The sequence below is a fragment of the Corvus kubaryi genome, unplaced genomic scaffold (assembly GCF_017639235.1).
Source record: "Corvus kubaryi isolate FWS band 111438036 unplaced genomic scaffold, C.kubaryi_AGA036_p1.0 37219, whole genome shotgun sequence".
NCBI lineage: Eukaryota > Metazoa > Chordata > Aves > Passeriformes > Corvidae > Corvus > Corvus kubaryi.
The window spans coordinates 23,892-40,857 of NW_024581062.1; the positions used below are offsets into that span (position 1 = coordinate 23,892).

Sequence of the window (16,966 nt, forward strand, 5' to 3'; positions counted from 1 at the left end):
GGAGAATGGGATTCCTTCCTTATCCTGTAACAGGTACTTGAGGAACCAGGTGTGGAAAAGCTGGAGCCAGAACCCCAGTGTGGACAGGGAAAGCTACAAGCAAGGCAGGGAAAGTCTGGAGGAGGTGGGAAAGGTGGGAAATCATGTTTGGAAAAGACCTCTAAGGACATCAAATCCAACCCGGCACCACCACCACATTCACCACTAAACCATGTCCCCGAGTGCCACATCCACAGGTTTTTAGAACGTGGAATGTGGGAAAGGGCCCAGAGGGAGGAGACGGGGATGTACCCGGACGATGATCCGCTCGGAGATGTGGGCTGCCAGCGTGTAGTTCTGGTTCTGGGCGTGTGCCTGCAGGGCCACCACCAGCATGAAGTACCTGCGGAGGGACACAGCTCAGGGACACACCCCGTGCTGGGAAGAGCCCTGGGCACCACGGTGGGCTGGGAGCACCCCCTCTCCTTGTGCTGGGCGTCCCCAACCCCCTCCCAGAGCGGGGACACTCTTCTGGTGTCCCCAATCCAGGCCCGATTCCCACATCCCACTCCAGCCACACTGCCCAACCCAGGGATAGGCAAATCCATGGGATTCTCGGGATGTTCTGGAGGAGGCCCCTGTGTCCTCCCTCACCTCTGGTCCGGGTTGGGTTTGCCTTTTTTCCTCATGTTGTTGGCTGTGGTCTCGCTGAAGTGCAGCCGCCCCACGGTGACCTTGGTGACCTGCTCCGGGGGCAGGTTCACCCTGGAAGGAAAGGAAAATGATGGAATGAGTGCAGATGGTGCCTGCCTGGGAATGGTAGCTATCTTTTCCTACTCCTCTCCTCTCTCTTCCTTCCTTAGGTGGGAAGGTACCCAGTTTTCCTGCACCTGGAGGCCTCGAACCCAACGCACTCTTCCCTCATTCCCAGCTGGACGCTGGTCCAACCCTGGGGCCTGAAACAGGTTCTTCATGCCCTGAGACTGCTCTGAGAAACCAGGTATGGAGAGGCTGGAACCACAACCTGGAGAGGAGGTTTCCTTCGGGAATGGCCATCTCCTGGCCTGCTCCACCATGGCAGGTCTATGAACTGGGCACAGAGCAGGGTTGGGAATGCAAAGAGAGGAAAACAGGAGAAAACTGGAGAGCGCGACACCCACACAGTGGAGTGGGAGACCTCCAACTCCACCCTTTCCCCACCTCCTGCTGTTGCTTACTCCCTGGAAATGCAGGATGTTCATTCCCACACGGACATACTCACGTGACGGGGTTGAAGGGCCGTTTGCTGCGGTCCGACTGCGACTGCTCGATGTTGATGGACTGGTTCAAGGCCTCGAGCTGGAAAGAAGGATTTGGGAATGTGGCACAGGGCACACAGACCTTCCCCTTCCCACCTCTCTCCTTCCCCAGCTCTCTGCCCACCTTCCTATGACTCGGTACATCCCACTGGGAAAACCCAACCTGAGTGTGGGCATTGTCCAAGTGTCCCCTTGGAAGGGGAAAAGTTGAGGGTGGAAGGATCTTCCCAAAGAATCCCTCTGGAGTCAAAGGTGAGTGGGAAGCAATCCTGAAGACACCCAGACTGAGCCCATCTTAGGACTCATATTTCAATGGCCTCAGGGGATGTTCAGATTGGATATTAGGGAAAATTCCTTCATGGAAGGGTGGTCAGGCATTGCAACAGGCTGCCCAGGGCAGTGGTGGAGTCACCATTGCCAGAGAGATTTAAAAGCTGTGTGGATGTGGCACTCGGGGACATGGGTTAGTGGTGGCCTTGGCAGTGCTGGGGGAAGGCTTGGACTCCATGATCCTAAAGGGCTTTTCCAACCTAACCAATTCCATGATTGTGTCATTCCACACGTTCCTCTACTACATGAGGAAGTGGTGTTGCCTGCTCCCAGCCACCTCCCAACCCCTCCTTTTCCCAGCTGGATTCACCACAGCCCCTCAGCTCCCGCTCACCTTCACTCCGTGCAGCTTCAGGTAGAAGCATTCCAAGGGTTTCAGGCCCTCGGGGGTCTTCACGTACTTGGGATCGCCGAGCATTCCGATGTACACCGTGACCTGGAAGTGGTTCTTCTTCTGGCACACGAAGGCGTCGTCTCCCACGGAGAAGTTGAAGCCCTTGTCGGCATCCACACGGTACGTGAGCATCGGGCTGGGAACAGGGAGCAGGTGAGACCAGGAGTTTCCCACAGAAACCGTGGATATCCCATCCCTGGAAGTGTTCCATGCCAGGCTGGATGGGGCTTGGAGCAACCTGGGCTAGTGGAAGGTGTCCCTGCCCATGGATCCATAAGGTCCCTTCCAACCCAAACCATTCTACGGCTCTTCCCACTCAACTGGGAATGAATACGCAGATTCCAAGCTCCACAGTCTGTCCAAAGCCTGGAGCATCCCTTTAACGTGGCTCACTGGGAGAAGCAGCTCAGACTGACCCACACCCTGTGGCATTCCCAGTGTCACCTTCTACCAGGCTGTATCCCTGCATCCTGAATTCCTGCTGAAATCACAAACACCTGCTCTGGCTGCTGGGGAAAGGCTTCCGGCTTCCAGCCGGAGGAGGAGGAGGATGAGGATGATGAGGAGGATGATGAGGAGGATGATGAGGAGGATGATGAGGAGGATGAGGATGAGGATGAGGAGGATGAGGAGGATGAGGAGGATGAGCACACAGCAGCTGGAAAGGTTTAATCTACAACTCCTTAATGGGCTGGTTCCCATGGGAATCAGGGAAATATGTGGCCTTTGCAGCGAGTCTGTTTTCCTCACCATCCACAAAGCCCACCCTGAGCTGGTGGGCCCTCGGAAGGGGGGAAGGAGCTGCCTCTCATCCCTCAGAACACCCAAATCCCATTGCTTTTAATTAAGGAACAAGGAATGAGGTAAAGGGGGAGCTCAGCCCACCCTTGGATTTCAGGCTTAAAAATTAAGGAGCGCTTTTCCCCCAAAACCAAACCACTTCTGACTTCCACCTCTAGACAGACACGGGGTTCTGCCCGGAGCAATGGGAGGGGAGCTGGACAGACTGACATGTGGCAGAACTCAGGAGACTCTGGGAAGCAGGAGATAGGGATTCTGCACTGGTATCCCTCCTTTTCATCTGGAATAAAACCATTCTCCCCCTGCAATCACCTGAGGAGTTCACGTGGGTGAGAGCTGGGGGTGATTCCAGGTTGCCATGAGTAAATCTGGGATGGCCACGAGGAACTGCTCGCTCCTTAGGCGCCAGGGAGCCAGGAATGCCGTGCTGTGCTCCGGACACAAACCGGGCGGTGGGAGCAGAGCACTACCTTAGCCCAGAGGCACGAGAGGAATTCCCCAACCTCCTCCCAGCCTCAGCCCCGGATTCTCCATCTGGATATTCCTGGCTGGGACACGCAGCTGAGGCTGACCCAAGCACCCTCACCCTGAGGGTGGTGAAGCCATTCCCAGCTGTTTTTATGTCCCGAGTGTTCACTGCCCTTCCCACTGTTTTTTAACTGGAAAAGTCAAGGAGAGGGAGGGTCTATCCAAACTTCCAAGCCATGGATGCTTCCCAAACTCCAAAACTGATGGCTGCTAAGTGTGTGCTGACAGAGGGGAGACAGGCCGGCTCCCCCTCCTCTGCCCTCTGGAAATTGCAGGTCTTCCACAGTCCCCCTTTCAGAGGCTCCTTTTCACTGATTTTCCCATTTTCCTGATTGCTGTGGCTGGTGCATCCCCCCAAACTGGGATCCTTGCACTAGGATTGACCAGAGGGACGAAGCTGCTTTCCATGCTGGCTTTTCCAGGGAGAGTGCAGGGGCCAAAGGGCAAAGTGTCAGGAATAAAAGGTCTGGGGTCAAATGGATTATTTGATCCTGAACATCCCCACTGACAGGGGCGGATTAAGGCAGGACAGAAGGGCAGGATCAGAGGAGGATTTTCCCGATCCCAGTGAGGGTGAAGGGTTACAGACTCCCCACAGGGAATTGTACTGGGATTTGGCCAAGAGCAGGACGGCACAGGGATGCTCACATTCCCCCATTTCTCTCCTCCTTCCTTCCTTCCTGGTTTCCCCATATCTAAACCACTCCTAAGACAGACTATTGGAAGACCCCTAATCCAAGGACATTCCCTAATTGCATGGATTCCCTGATTTCTCTTGCTCCCAGGATACAAACTCCAGCTGAGCAGCAGGACGTGGTCATCTCTCCCACACAATCCCACCTGTGTGTCCATCCCACGTGTTCCCTTCAGCTTCCCGGGATACAGCCATGATCCATCACCATGGCATGAGCCAGCACCCCGGGTCACATATCCCAAAACACATCCAGCAGGTCTGGACCACGCCCCACCGGTCTCCCTTCCCTCGGTGAGATCCAGGATAGGCAGCACAGCCAAGTTTGGAGCTGTTTATCCCGACGCCTCTCCCAGCCAAGGGGTCCAACCCCAAAACCTCAGGATTAGTCCCCAGAGAGCACCAGTTTGCTGGATGGGAGAAGAACAGCACCTTCCCAGTTTCCCCAGTTCCCTGGCCTCAGCATGGAGATGGTTCCATGAAGGGCTGCACTATTCCCAGCTGCCTTCCCTCAAGCTGGGAGAAGGAGGAGGGAGCTGGAATTTATCGGAGCCCGCTGTCAGGGAGATGGATGGCTCCTTCTCCCAGGAGTAAATTAGGGAATTGCCCGGTTCCAGGCCTCTTTGGCTCCGCTGCTGGAAACCAGCTCATCCCTGGAAAAGTTCACTGAGTCGAAAACCACAAAATCAGAGCGAAAGGCCAAAAAAATTGTATGCTATCCATAAAAATTAATCCAGGGATTTCTGTCTCCTTCAACAACACAGATTCCTTGGCAAACCCTGAGACACGAGCCTGGAATGGAACCTAATCCCTGCCCCAGCGCCTTGTGGAACCTCATTTTTTGTGTGCAAAGGGAGGAAAACATGGAAGAGCATTAATTGTATTTTTTGCTCTGTAATCGCTCCTAAGCATCTGGTAAGAACCTGGACAGCTTCCCATGCTCTCCCTCCTTCAGCTCCTTCCCGGACTCTTTTCTTAGGATCAAGAGTAGGAAAAATCAGATAATTCAGATGATTCACATTCCTGAGGCTGTGAAAAGGTTTTGGGCACCTGGATCACAGGGAACTCAAACAGCACATCGAGACTGGGGACAGCTTCCAGCAGAAACCAGACTGGGAATGGCTGCTCCTTGGAAGCTACATTGGGGGAATAGTTATGGATCCGGATGTGGACGCTGCTCGTTGGCCGAGGACACCCAAAAGGAGAAAGGAAGGAGACAATCCCCACCTGCTACATCTGAATTAACCAACCTAAAAAATGCCATTATAGGAGCAAGGAAAGATGGATTTTTTGGCGTTTCTCATAGATTATCCCGGGAAAGTGCTGCACAAGGAGAATGAAGGGATATTGCATTTAAAAAGAGATGTAGGTCCAGCTTGCACAGGAGCAGGAGGAGTCCCCTGAGGTAACGCGGAGCTAAAAATTAATTAATCAACCTTTAACCCTTAATTCCGCTCAAATCCAGAGCCACAACAAAGCCCACGTGGCTTCCTCAAATCTCCGTGGAGTCACCTCAATGGAATTTACTCCTTACACAACGGGATGATGACCTCAATGCCCCAGGAGTGGGTTTGCTCTGGCTTTTACCCTAAATCCTAAAAGCAGGAATTAGGGAAGTGATCCCAAGATCCAAAGAGCACGGCTGGGTTCACAGAGGTTCTCCAGCAGCTCCTCTGTGCCCAGCACAAATATCATGAAGTTTGTCTCTGCCAATCCACCTGTGGACACCAGGGTGCACGGAAAATCCCTGGAATTGGGATAGCAACGCCTGGAAATGGCTCGGGACAAGCTGTGATGTGTTCGGGATGGGAAATCATTCTCCCCGAGCAGGAAGGAGCAAGAAGGAAAAGGGGGGCTGGAAAACCAAAGGATAAGAGGTGACGTGTCCAGGCAGAGCTCAGAGGAGGTGGCAGTGGAATTCCTGCACATGGAAGCAGGATTTGGAAGCAGGATCCGTGGGAGATGCCCAGCTTCCCCCAGCCCACCATCCACAGGGAGCAAGTTGGTGGTGCAGAGCAGGGATCGGTGCAGGATGGCTTTGAAGCTGCTGATTATCCTTTATGGAAATGGCTTGGTAAACCAGAAGGAACTGTCTTCCCAAATGATCCCTCTCCTGCTGTGGGGTGGGAAAACAGCCACAGAGTCCTAAAGAGGCGACCAACTCCCAAGAGAGAATTCCCTGCCCTGGCACCACCATGGAAGATGGGATAAAGCCTGGATGAGCAGATGAGTGTGGGAAAGCTGGGACTCTGCCCCCACCCTTGGAGTCCTTGGCTCCCATTCCCAGCACCATCCAGGCAAAGTGTGATCATAGCCCCGGGTTATCCCCAGGCACCGGAGCATTCCCTGCTCTGTGTCCCCCACAGGACCCAGCTGGCTGTGTGGAAGGAGGAGGGAGGGAGTTGGGAGGGAACAGAGGGTCCATGAGAGGTTCCTGGAAACCATCCTGCTGCTTGCCAGCTCTTTGTCACCTCCCAGGAATGCAGGGAGGATCCACAGTGGTTTCCTGCTGAGCACTCCCCCTTCCAGGTGTGCTCTCCACCCTCCCCTGCCTCAATTCCCAGCCCACCTTCCCACTTCTTTCTTCCCTGTCTTGGTCATCCCAGCCTTCCTCTCCGGCCTCTCCGCCACTTCCTAGATTTCCTCAACCCCTTCCCTCTCTTTCCTTCCCCCTCTGCCCCCCCAACCACCCCCACTCCTCCTCCTCCAGCTCCTTTCCACGCTGCCCAAGCTGTGCTGAAGTGGCTCTGGATGACCTCCAGTCACCCACGCTAGGAATTCCCAATCCTGAATTGAAAATCCAGGATCCCGGTAAGCCTAGGAAGGGGAAAAAAGTGCTGCTGGTCCCAACTTTCCTCAGGACAAGGCTGGATTTGCCAATAAAGCCCTCCACGGCGGAGCAAGGTCTGAGTGGCTGCGGAATTGCCACCAAAGCTGCTGAAATGCCTTCTGCTATTCCTTAATTATCCACAGAAAGCGTGGAAGAGTAACGTTCCCAGTGGGAAGGGGGCAGTGGGGAGCGTTATCTCCACCACAGAGCCCAGCCCAGAGAGATCCTTATCCCACATTGCGAGTGGGATGTTCCCAACCCCAGTGGCTTTTCCCACTTTTTCCAGAGGCGGAGGAATTACTCACAGCTCCTTGTAGTTGGCATCATACAGAGTTGCCCACTTGTTCTGCTGGTGTGGCTGCCACTTGATGGACTGGAAGTTGGGATCCAGGTAGGAGCCGTTCAGGCTGTCGTTATCCTGAATGAGGCCTGCGGGGAATGGTTAAAATGGATCAAAGTCCCAATTTTCATCACTGGGCTGAGTATCCAGAGGGGTGGGAGCCCAAGGAAGCAACTGGCACTGCCTGAAGCTTCCCTCTTGACTGCCAGAACACCAGGTCCAGGCCAGGATGAACTCACACTGGGATGAATCCCTCAGGTTGGCAACCTCTGACAACCATCCTTCCTCCTGCCACGCCCCTGGCGCGGCGGGAGCAGGGTTGGAATTCCAGGGGATAACGGGGGTACCTGGTGAGAGCGCACCCGGCTGGTGCCAGGGGGGCGTCTGGACGCGGTCGGGATTGAGTGGCACGGATCCCATTCCCGGCTCCTGCTTGATCAGCCCGTTGAGCATCTGGGCGTTGAGGGTGTTGGGCGGGGACTCGGAGTGTTTCCGCTTCTTGGCGGGATGCACCGGGAGGCTGCGGGAAGGCAACGGCTCAGCGGGGAACGGAGAGGCGGGAGGCGACAACAATCCCACAGCCCACGACCAGGACAAGCGGGATCTCACCCACACGGAAAACACAGCACTGCCACAGCGCCGTCCCACCTTATCCCACCCTGCCGAGGCTGGGTCGCTCATGAGCTGAGCCACATCTTCAACTCCACAGAATGGTTTGGGTTGGAAGAGCCCGTAAAGCTCATCCAGTTCCAGCCCCCTGCCATGGGCAGGGACACCTTCCACGATTCCCTTTGTTTGTTCCCGCCACCCAACCCCACACTTCGGGCACTCCGCACGCCTCCGGCTCCCATTCCCTCACCTCCATTCCCTCAGCCCCACCACTCCCAGGCCTTACTCTGCTCCGTGCTGCTGGAGGAGCTGGTGCAGCATCTGGGATTGCTGGGCATGGTGGAGCTCGGTGGGCGCCATTCCCGGCCCGACGCCGTACGGAGGCATCAGGGGCTCGGCCTTCAGGAACATATCCCGCTGCAGGCCGGGAAAGTGGGAATTGTGCTGCGGCTGGAGAGGGTGAGGGGGCGGTGGGGGCGGCGGGGGGGGACCCTGGAGGTGAGGGGGTGGAGGAGGAGGCGGCGGAGGAGGAGGGTGCTCCAGGCGGGAAGGGGGAGTCATGTGACACATATTTTCGGGAGTCATGGTCCGGAGAAGGTGAGGATCTGGAAAGGGAGAAAGAGCCAAAGTTAGGAGTGTCCCAGGTCCAGCACTGGCCCAGTTATCTTGGGTCCCCAGGGTGGACGAGGCTTGGAACAAGCTGGGCTAGGGGAAGTGTCCCTGCCCATGGCAGGGGGGTTGGAACAGGATGAGCCTTAAGGTCCTTTTCCACCCAAACCGTTCCAGGATTCTATCATTCCCTGGGACAATGAGAGAGAAGAGCCAGTGGAATGACCTGAACACCCCCAGCACTTCCAGGGAGGATTTCTGAGGGGGCACTTTAAACATTTTAACGGAAACCAGGAGGAGACTTTGATCCCTGAATTTAAATAAATGAAAAGGGACATTCAAATGCGATCCCACCTTTCTCCTCCTCCATTTGGAACAGGATACTAAAGCCATTCCATAATTAGGGTGGATTTGACTACATCAGCACCAACAGAAATGTTTGGGGTGTGGAGGGACATGCAAATCCATGTCCTTTCCTGCCCTGCTTCTCATCACCTCAACATTCCAGATCCACCCCCTGCCAGGGGCAGGGACACCTTCCACTCTCCCAGGTTGTTTCAAGCCTTGTCCAGCCTGGCCTTGGACACTTCCAGGGATGGGGCAGCCACAGCTTCTCTGGGAAATCCATTGCAGGGCCTCACCACTCTCACAGGGAAGGATTCCTTCCCAATATCCCATCTAACCCTGATCTCTGGCAGTGGGAAGCCATTCCCCCTCGTCCTAGCATTCCATGCCCTTGTCCAAAGTCCCTCTCCAGCCTCCATTTTCTTCCCCAGGACAAAGCCCATCTGTTTTTCCAGCCTTTCCCTGATGTTTGCATCAACCTGTGCCTTCAGGTGTCCCCACAGGACACCACAATCCTGGCAGGAACGAGGGACTGACTCCTGGCACGTGAGGGAACCATGGGGTGGGAAGGGACAGTGACTTTATTTTAAATGCAAGACAAAGCTTCTTCACCCCCTAATGTGGAAAACTGGATGGAAAATGCATCCAGGGACTGGCCAAGCCGGGCACAGCCTCTGGGAACATGGAGAGGGATGGCAGGGAAGGGTCTGTTGGATCTTTCCAGGCTGAGCTGGATGGACTTTGGCCTCAGAACACCCAGGCAGGGGGTTGAGTAACGAGGCCAAAGCGCTTGAACAGGAGTGGGAAAACTCCTCCCGTTGGAAGGTTTGGAAAACTGGAATATGGTTGCGCTGGATCCTCCTGCTGAAGGCTGCCGGGGCAGGGCTGCTGCCACCCATCCTGCTCCCTTCCAAGGTTTTCTGCTTCCTGCTGGGACCTCTCAGTGCCTTTTCCACACACATAGAGCTGGATTCTTCCTTCCAGGCTCAATCCTGGGCCAGCCCTCCTTTGGGAGCTGCCTCAGGGACAGCCCGGCCAAGGACAGGCAAGTGATGTGCTTGCCCAAGGTGTTCCCAAATCCAGGGAAAATCATCTCCAGGAATGCAATCCCAGCTTTGTGGGTGCCTTCTGGGGCCTCCTCTCCTTCCCAACTGAGCTCCGAGCACTCCAGAGCCGTTCTCCCCATGGTGAGCAACCCGGCCTCTTTGTTATATTTAAGGAAGGGCCAGGAGGAATTCCAGGGATTTTTTTTAGCAAGATAAACAGAACTCTTGACCTCTTCCATAAAAAAAAAAAAAAAAAAAAAGGAGCAGGCGCTGTTCCCGGTGGAGACTGGGCTGGAGCCTGGGGAAGAGGGTGCTGCTGCCGAGGGGGAAGGGAGACCAGGACAACCCTCCCTCCTTCCTTCCCAAGGAGTTTTTCCATGGAAGAACAGTGAAGGTCACCAGAGGGACCAAACAACGCTCGGTGGCTTTCCTGGGGGAAGCCAGGAGTACCTGGCAGTGACCCTGGAGGGGGTCCCAGCTCCCTGTGCCATTTCAGCCTGAGCAGAAGATCCTGGGGACCAGCTGGAAGGGAGGGAAAGGCTGGGAAGGAACTTACTGAAGAACGGCAGGTTCATGGCTGCTTCCCGGAGCCAGGCTCCATGTCAGGGACGCGCTCCCGCTCCGTGTTCCCGAGGCAGAGGGCAGGACCAGGGGGATGGCAGGCTCCACATCCCAGCCCGCCACACTGCCGCGATCTCCCTGCGCCCACGGATTCCCAGCACGGATTCCGTGTCTGCGGATTCCCAGCTCGCCTTCTGTGCCGATCCCTCTCCCCTTTCCCAAAGCCGGGAGTGGAACAATGGGCGAAAGCCGAGGGATATTTACTAACTGATAATCTCCCCACGTAGTGCAGCCGCCTGTTTTCTCCCGGCTGATAAAGATTGCAGAGCCAACCACTTTCACGGAATAAAGAGGGGGTGGATGCTGGATTTGGGGTTTGGATTAGGATTTCTTCTCCCCTTCTCCCTTTCTGAAGCACTTACCGTTCACCTGCTGAGGGGAGTAGGCTTCCGATCCAGAATCCGGGGGAGAGTCCGGCAAAGTGCTGCGGAGCAATGGGAAAAGAGAAGGAAAAGTCATTTTAATCCAGCTTCCAGCATGACCAAGAGGTCCAGTTGGATCCAAGCACCCTCCAGGATCCATCTAGGAATCCCAGGTGTGCCTGCAGCAGATCCTGGACACCCTGAGTGTGTCCAGCCAGGATTGCCATCACTGTCACTGTTTCCACTGGAGCTCGGGAATAGGGACGTTTTGTCGAGCAGACAGTGAGAATTCCAGGGAAAAGAAGCCAAACAGAAACTTATCTGCTTCCCAGGGAAATGTCAGTGATCAAGTGGAATGCACGGAGCTCTCTCCCCATGCCAGGAAGCTGTTCCAGACCAGGCTGGAAAAGGCTTGGAGCAGCCTGGGCTAGTGGAAGGTGTCCCTGCCCATGGCAAGTGCTGGGACTGGATGAGCTTTACGGTCCCTTCCCACCCAACCAATTCCATGCTCCTACGAAACAGGAGGCTCTGGGGGACCTGGGAAGCCCAGGGGATGGATTTTGCCTGTACAAACCTGAGCACCATCACAGCTCCTGCTGTATCTCCCTGGATCTATTCCAACGTCACCAGGAGCAGGATTTGGCCCTGACTGTGAAACACAATCCAAAAAAAACGTGGGAGCTCCCAGCTGCCTTTTCCAGCACATCCATGGCTCAGGGCGGCAGGACCAGGTCCTGTGTGGTGGCACAGCAGGGACAGGCAGGGAGACCATGTCACATTCCCATTTTCCATGGGAATTCTCCATTCACCCATCCTACACCATCAGCTTTACTGATGTGAAATAATCCCGGACAAATCCCAGTGCTTCTTGGATGAAAGTCAGATGAAAAGCAAATAAACTGAGGAGGACACACTGCTCCAACTCTGCTCCTGACGACACCCACAGTTCCAGCTGGAAACCAGGATACAGAATCTTCCTGGACCAGAGGAGCCCAAAGCCCATTAACTGGATTCTCCATGGGAAGTTGCACACAGCAGTGGCTGGAGAGGGATGAGGTAGGGTGATCCCAACAAACCCCTCGCCACACTTCCCTCATCCTCCACCTTCCCTTGGAGCACCTTTCCATCATTCCCTTCCTATGCCTGGCTGGAGCATCTCTTCCCAGCCTTATTTCCAGGCTCCTTGCCATGCAGGATCTGAGCTCTTACTGTGTTTCCTATGGATTTATCAGGATTTATGCACCGGCAAGCCACGTTTGGGCCAGTAACAACAGGGAACACCCCAATTCAGGGAATCCTGGAGGCTGGAAAAGGCGGACACTGCAGAATTCCCACAGGGAGGTAGCATGGATGTGCCCAGTCCAAGGCAAGGGTTTGTTGGCATCCACCACGATGTCCCTGTGCACATGGTGGGATCCTTGGGCCAGGAATTGGGCTCCATTATCCTTGTGTGCCCCTTCCAGGACATTCCATGATCCTCCACTGGGAAAAGCCTAGCACAGGGGGAAGAGTCATTCTGGGATGCTGAGGGAATGCTGCCATCAGAGCTGATCCAGTTCAGCTCCATCCAAACAAGGTCTCCACCTCTGACAGCAAAGCATGATCCTTACTCATGGCATCCTGCAGAATTCCAGGTGCACAGACATGACAAGGCATCACTTCAGGCTTTAGATTCCCTCTCTAAGCTCCAGGTATCCTTCTGGGATCACTGCAAGGGAAAACCCCCTGGTCGGGGAATAAAGTAAAGGCAGATTTGGGTTTTTATCTTCCTGGGAGGCCTTTCCAAGTTCATCCAAAGGGTGGAACTCATCGGCTGAGTGTTCCCAAATTTGGGAATCCCCTCGTTGTGCTTGCTGGCAACGCTAGAGGGCACAAAGCAGAGGGAGAAGAGCCAGTCCTGGAGCCATCCTGGCCCCACTGTCCTTACATCCATAATCCCATGGGAGAAGGCTGTCCAGGGCCACCACCAGCTGAAGATCCCAGCTGGAGCACAGCACAGCACCTTGGGATGTGACTATTCCCCTCCTTGCAGCCCAGAGAGCAGGAGCCACATCCTTTCTCCTCTCGGGAATAACTCTCCAGCTGGATCCATCAGGAATCCTAAAACCTGCCCCTTCTCTTCCCCAGAGCTTGTCGAAAAGGACGCATCCGGCTCAGATCCATCTTTTCCTTCTCTGCAGCAGAGCATCTACAGCATCAGGCCAGGAGAAGAACATCTCCATGTCCAGTGCAGTGAACTATCCTTTGGGATACTCATGGGAACGTCCTGGAGACTGAATTCCGTCCTGGAGACTGACTTTTGTCTTGTTCCAGTTTATTCTGTGTCTCTTCCTCCTTAAAAAATGCTCCAAAATGTTCTCCCACTCGGAGATGTCCAGCACAGGTATCCGGAACTCTACGATGGTGTGGGAGATGTTCCCAAAAAACCTTTTGGGAGGCTTCAGGAGCTCCACTTGTCCAAAAGCAAGGACTTACCGCCGAGGGACGCTGCCAATGGTCACGGCTCCGTGGGACCCTCCAGATGCCACCAGCCTGGAGGAGCCTCCATCCCAGCACCCGCCCCCATCCCACCATCCCATTCCCACTTACCCAGGTGCATAGGAGGCCTTGGGCTCGGATTTGATTGGAGGGACCACGTTGTTCAGGCAGTGGCCACCCAGGAAGCCCTTGGGCACCACCATCCCATTGTTGTTGTTGCAGTTGAGGTGAGCTCCGTAGGCGGCTCCGCAGGGATTGGCCAGGAGAGGACCATGCCGGATGGGGAGCTGGCTGCCGGCGGGAGGGAGGTGGAGGGGAGCGCTGGGAGAGGGATTGCTCACGCTGCTGACGGAGCTGGCGGGAGGCGCGGGGATGCCGGCGGAGCTCGAGGGCTGGGGGTGTGCGTAGCTGGCGGGAGCAGGGATCTCAGGGAAGCAGCTGAGGGAGAAATGGGACAACGTCAGGGAACAGGTCAGTGGGACTGATGGAAGAGTCCAAAATCCACCTGGGAAGCTTTAAAGTGCCCAGGACAGCAACCTCAAGGAATGTGAAGCCAGCAGGATCTGCTCACCATGCTTTACAGACCAGCTATGCCAAAGATCCCACTCCCACCCTGCTCCCAGATTCCCTTGGTGCTCTCCAGGTCTGCTCCCTCCTCTTTCCCAAAGTTGGGACACGCAGGGAGATCCTTCCCTTCTCCACCCTTGTGTAGTCCTGGGGATTTAATCTGAGCTCCGGGGGCCTGTGTTCCTATTGCTCAGATTAAGGAAAAGTGTTTATGGTGCCCTCAGGGGGATAAAGAGAGGAAACAAAAGAGACTGGGAAAACTCAAGGGTAGGAAGCCAGGAAGAGCTGGAGATGGTAAAGGAGGAAAGAGCAATCCAGGAGGACTCTGGAGGGACAGAGGTGATTTCTAAGCAACTCCTCAAATTTCAGAGCTGGAAATTGCTCAACAGGTTTCCCCAGAGAACCTCCATCTATCCCACCCCGGAAGTGTTCCAGGCCAGGCTGGATGAGGCTTGGAGCAACCTGGGATAGTGGACAGTGTCCTGCCCATGGCAGGGGTGGAACTGGATGAGCTTTAAGGCTCCTTCCCACCCAAACCATTCCAAGATTCTGGGATCTCTCCAAGGAAAAGCACAGGGAACACTGCTCCTGCTGTGGAGCAAGGGAAGCACTTACATCTCCGGAGAGTCTTCCTTGCTGATATACTCTTCCAGGATGCTGGTGTCGATGTTGGATGGTTCCAGAGCTCCATTAATGTCGTGGCCTGAAGGGGAGAGCAGGTGGAAGCATGAGCCGGGAGAAGGACAGGAAAGGGCCTTGGAAACACCACGAGACCCTTGCAGAGTCAAGGAGCTGATCTGAGAATCATGGAGTCATGGAATGGGTTGGAAGGGACCTTAAAGATCACCTCATTCCAACCCCCTGCCCTGGGCAGGGATGACACTCACTGGATCAGCAGATCCTTCGGGACCGCCAGCTGTCCATACCCACTGCCTCCCAGTGCAAAGCCTCATCCCGGGAGATGGGGCGTGTGGGACAAGCCAGGGCAGGGACACAGACACATGGCGGGGACCAGATCCTTCGGGATCCCTTCCAACTCAGGACATTCTACGATTCCCTTTGCAGAACACACTGGAATTTCTCCACTGCAGCTCTGGATCAGCTCCCGACCTTCCTCCCTCTCCTCTGCTCCATGGGCAGGAGGTGGATTTCCCTGTCCTTTCTCCAGAGGGCTCCTCCTTCCCTCCCTGCCCTGTTCCAGGGAAGCTGGGCAGGGTTTTGTTGACAGAAAATCCTTCCTTTATCTGTCTCTCCCAAGTGGGAGTCCGGAGCCCACCAGGACCAGAGCCAGCTTGCGGTGCCAAAGGCGCTGCCAAGAAAGTGGAAGAGAAGATCCAACTCCCCCGGCCCCGATAAGGAAGTCGGTGAAAGACCATCCTGGAAGACCCCACGTGAAAGCCCAGGAGAAGCCCCTGACCCCCCAGATCCCCCCGTTCCCGGGAAAGGTCACTCGCTGATCCGCAAAGGCCGGCCCGGGGGGCTCCAGCCCACCCCGGCCAATTGCAGCTCTCCCTCTGCAAATCCCTTTCATACCAAGACAGGCAAATCGGCAGAAATAAATCCAGCTAGGAATTCTGCCAAGCGGACAGGGTGTGTGTGGATACAGGGATCTCTGCCTTAGAAACCTTGGCTAGAGGCGGGGAAAATCCCGCGTAACCACTCGTTTTTGGGACATCTCCGAGGCAGAGCCCGGGGACTTGGGGGACAGGCTGAGGATGTTCTTCCATGTGAACACGGGATCCATCTGGAGCAGGGCCACATGATGCTGCTTCCAGGTGAGCACTGAGGTGAGGAGAGGTCAGAGCAGGCGGAGCCTCCGGGATCTCCAGCTGTGCTAGCACCTCCAATATGGAGCTGCAAACCCCAGTGTCCCTCCACTGTGACAGCCACATCCTCTCCTGAAATTCCTGGGATGTGATAGCTCCACCCTGTTGTCCTCAGAGTTATGGGAGCTCACTGGTGGCCATCCCTGTGTCCCTCACTCATCCCTAAGGATCTCTGCCATAGCCTGCTCCCAACACTTCACCACAAGCACATCTCCCAGGGCACCTCTTCAGGCCCCCACCGTGATCCCATAACATCCCCGAAACCTCCTGCCAGGGATGAGCACTCCAGGAGCGTGGGAGTCCTCCCCCTGCTCCTTTGCCTCCCTCTTGGCCAAAAAAACCCTGGGCTATAAATCACAGGATGCCTTTGGCAAACACCCGCCCCAGAGGCCATCAGGAAACTTGTCTTCATCCCAAGTTTCGGTGTTGGGATCCATGATCAAAGCAGCAAATAGGGTGCTCGGCCAATTTTTGTGACTCAGCCTGTCCAAGGAAAGTCTGACCCCAGCAGGTTTCCCTCAGACCTCCAAACTCCATGAGCTCCTCTGTGGTGGAAGAGGAGCCCAGAAACCATCCAGAAAGGATGAGAAGCCCTCTGTAGACAGCGGGATGCTACGCTGCCCTATTTTCTGAGGGTGCTGAGGCTCTGGCACAGGGTGCCCAGAGAAGCTGTGGCTGCCCCATCCCTGGAAGTGTTCCAGGCCAGGTTGGACAGGGCTCGGAGCAAGCTGGGCTAGTGGAAGGTGTCCCTGCCCATGGCAAGAGGGTGGAACTGGATGAGGTTTAAGGTCCTTCCAACCCAAACCATTCCAGGATTCCTTTGCTTCCTTGAAGTCACCTTGAGGAGGGCGAGATAAGCGCGGTGACGCGAGAGGTGCGTCGGGGCCGGAGGGGAGATGTGGCTGCCCACCAGAAATAAAGGACCTTCCTCTGCTCCAGGACAGTGGGATCTGCACAAATCCAGGGATATCAGGGCAGGGACAAAGAATGTCCCACCGCCCGGAGCTTCCATGCAGCCGGGCTCTTACCAAAGCCAGCTTAGGTGATTAATTAGAAGTTAATACTGCTCCATAGTCACGAGATCCCAACGGCACCGGCATTCCCTCCCCCTCCCAAGTGGGGATTAGCGGGAAGCCACCAAAGAGGGAAGCTCAACACCCACATGGCTCCGCACAGGACAGGCTCCTGCATCTCATCCTGGCCAAGGAGAGATGAAGGAGCCCAGGGAAGCTCTGAGCTCATCCATCCCAAATCTGCCAGGTCCCTGCGTCCCGTCCTCCTCCTGTCCCTGGCGTTGTCACCCTGCTCTCCC

At 55.5% G+C, this 16,966-nt stretch overlaps 1 protein-coding gene across 4 annotated transcripts in view; it reads right to left on the reverse strand.

Moving 5' to 3' along the window:
* The window catches only part of MYRF (myelin regulatory factor), a 44,262-nt gene that overhangs the window by 12,081 nt on the left and 15,215 nt on the right, over nt 1-16,966 (reverse strand). For all 4 annotated transcript variants that reach the window (XM_042022609.1, XM_042022607.1, XM_042022608.1 and 1 more), the window contains exons 2-11: nt 14,444-14,531; nt 13,373-13,699; nt 10,784-10,845; nt 8,087-8,405; nt 7,539-7,711; nt 7,157-7,280; nt 1,942-2,137; nt 1,241-1,317; nt 634-744; nt 292-382 (exon numbers count right to left, since the gene is read on the reverse strand). In XM_042022609.1, coding sequence (XP_041878543.1) covers nt 292-382; nt 634-744; nt 1,241-1,317; nt 1,942-2,137; nt 7,157-7,280; nt 7,539-7,711; nt 8,087-8,405; nt 10,784-10,845; nt 13,373-13,699; nt 14,444-14,531 — 1,568 coding nt within the window. The remainder of the gene's footprint in view (nt 1-291; nt 383-633; nt 745-1,240; nt 1,318-1,941; nt 2,138-7,156; nt 7,281-7,538; nt 7,712-8,086; nt 8,406-10,783; nt 10,846-13,372; nt 13,700-14,443; nt 14,532-16,966) is intronic.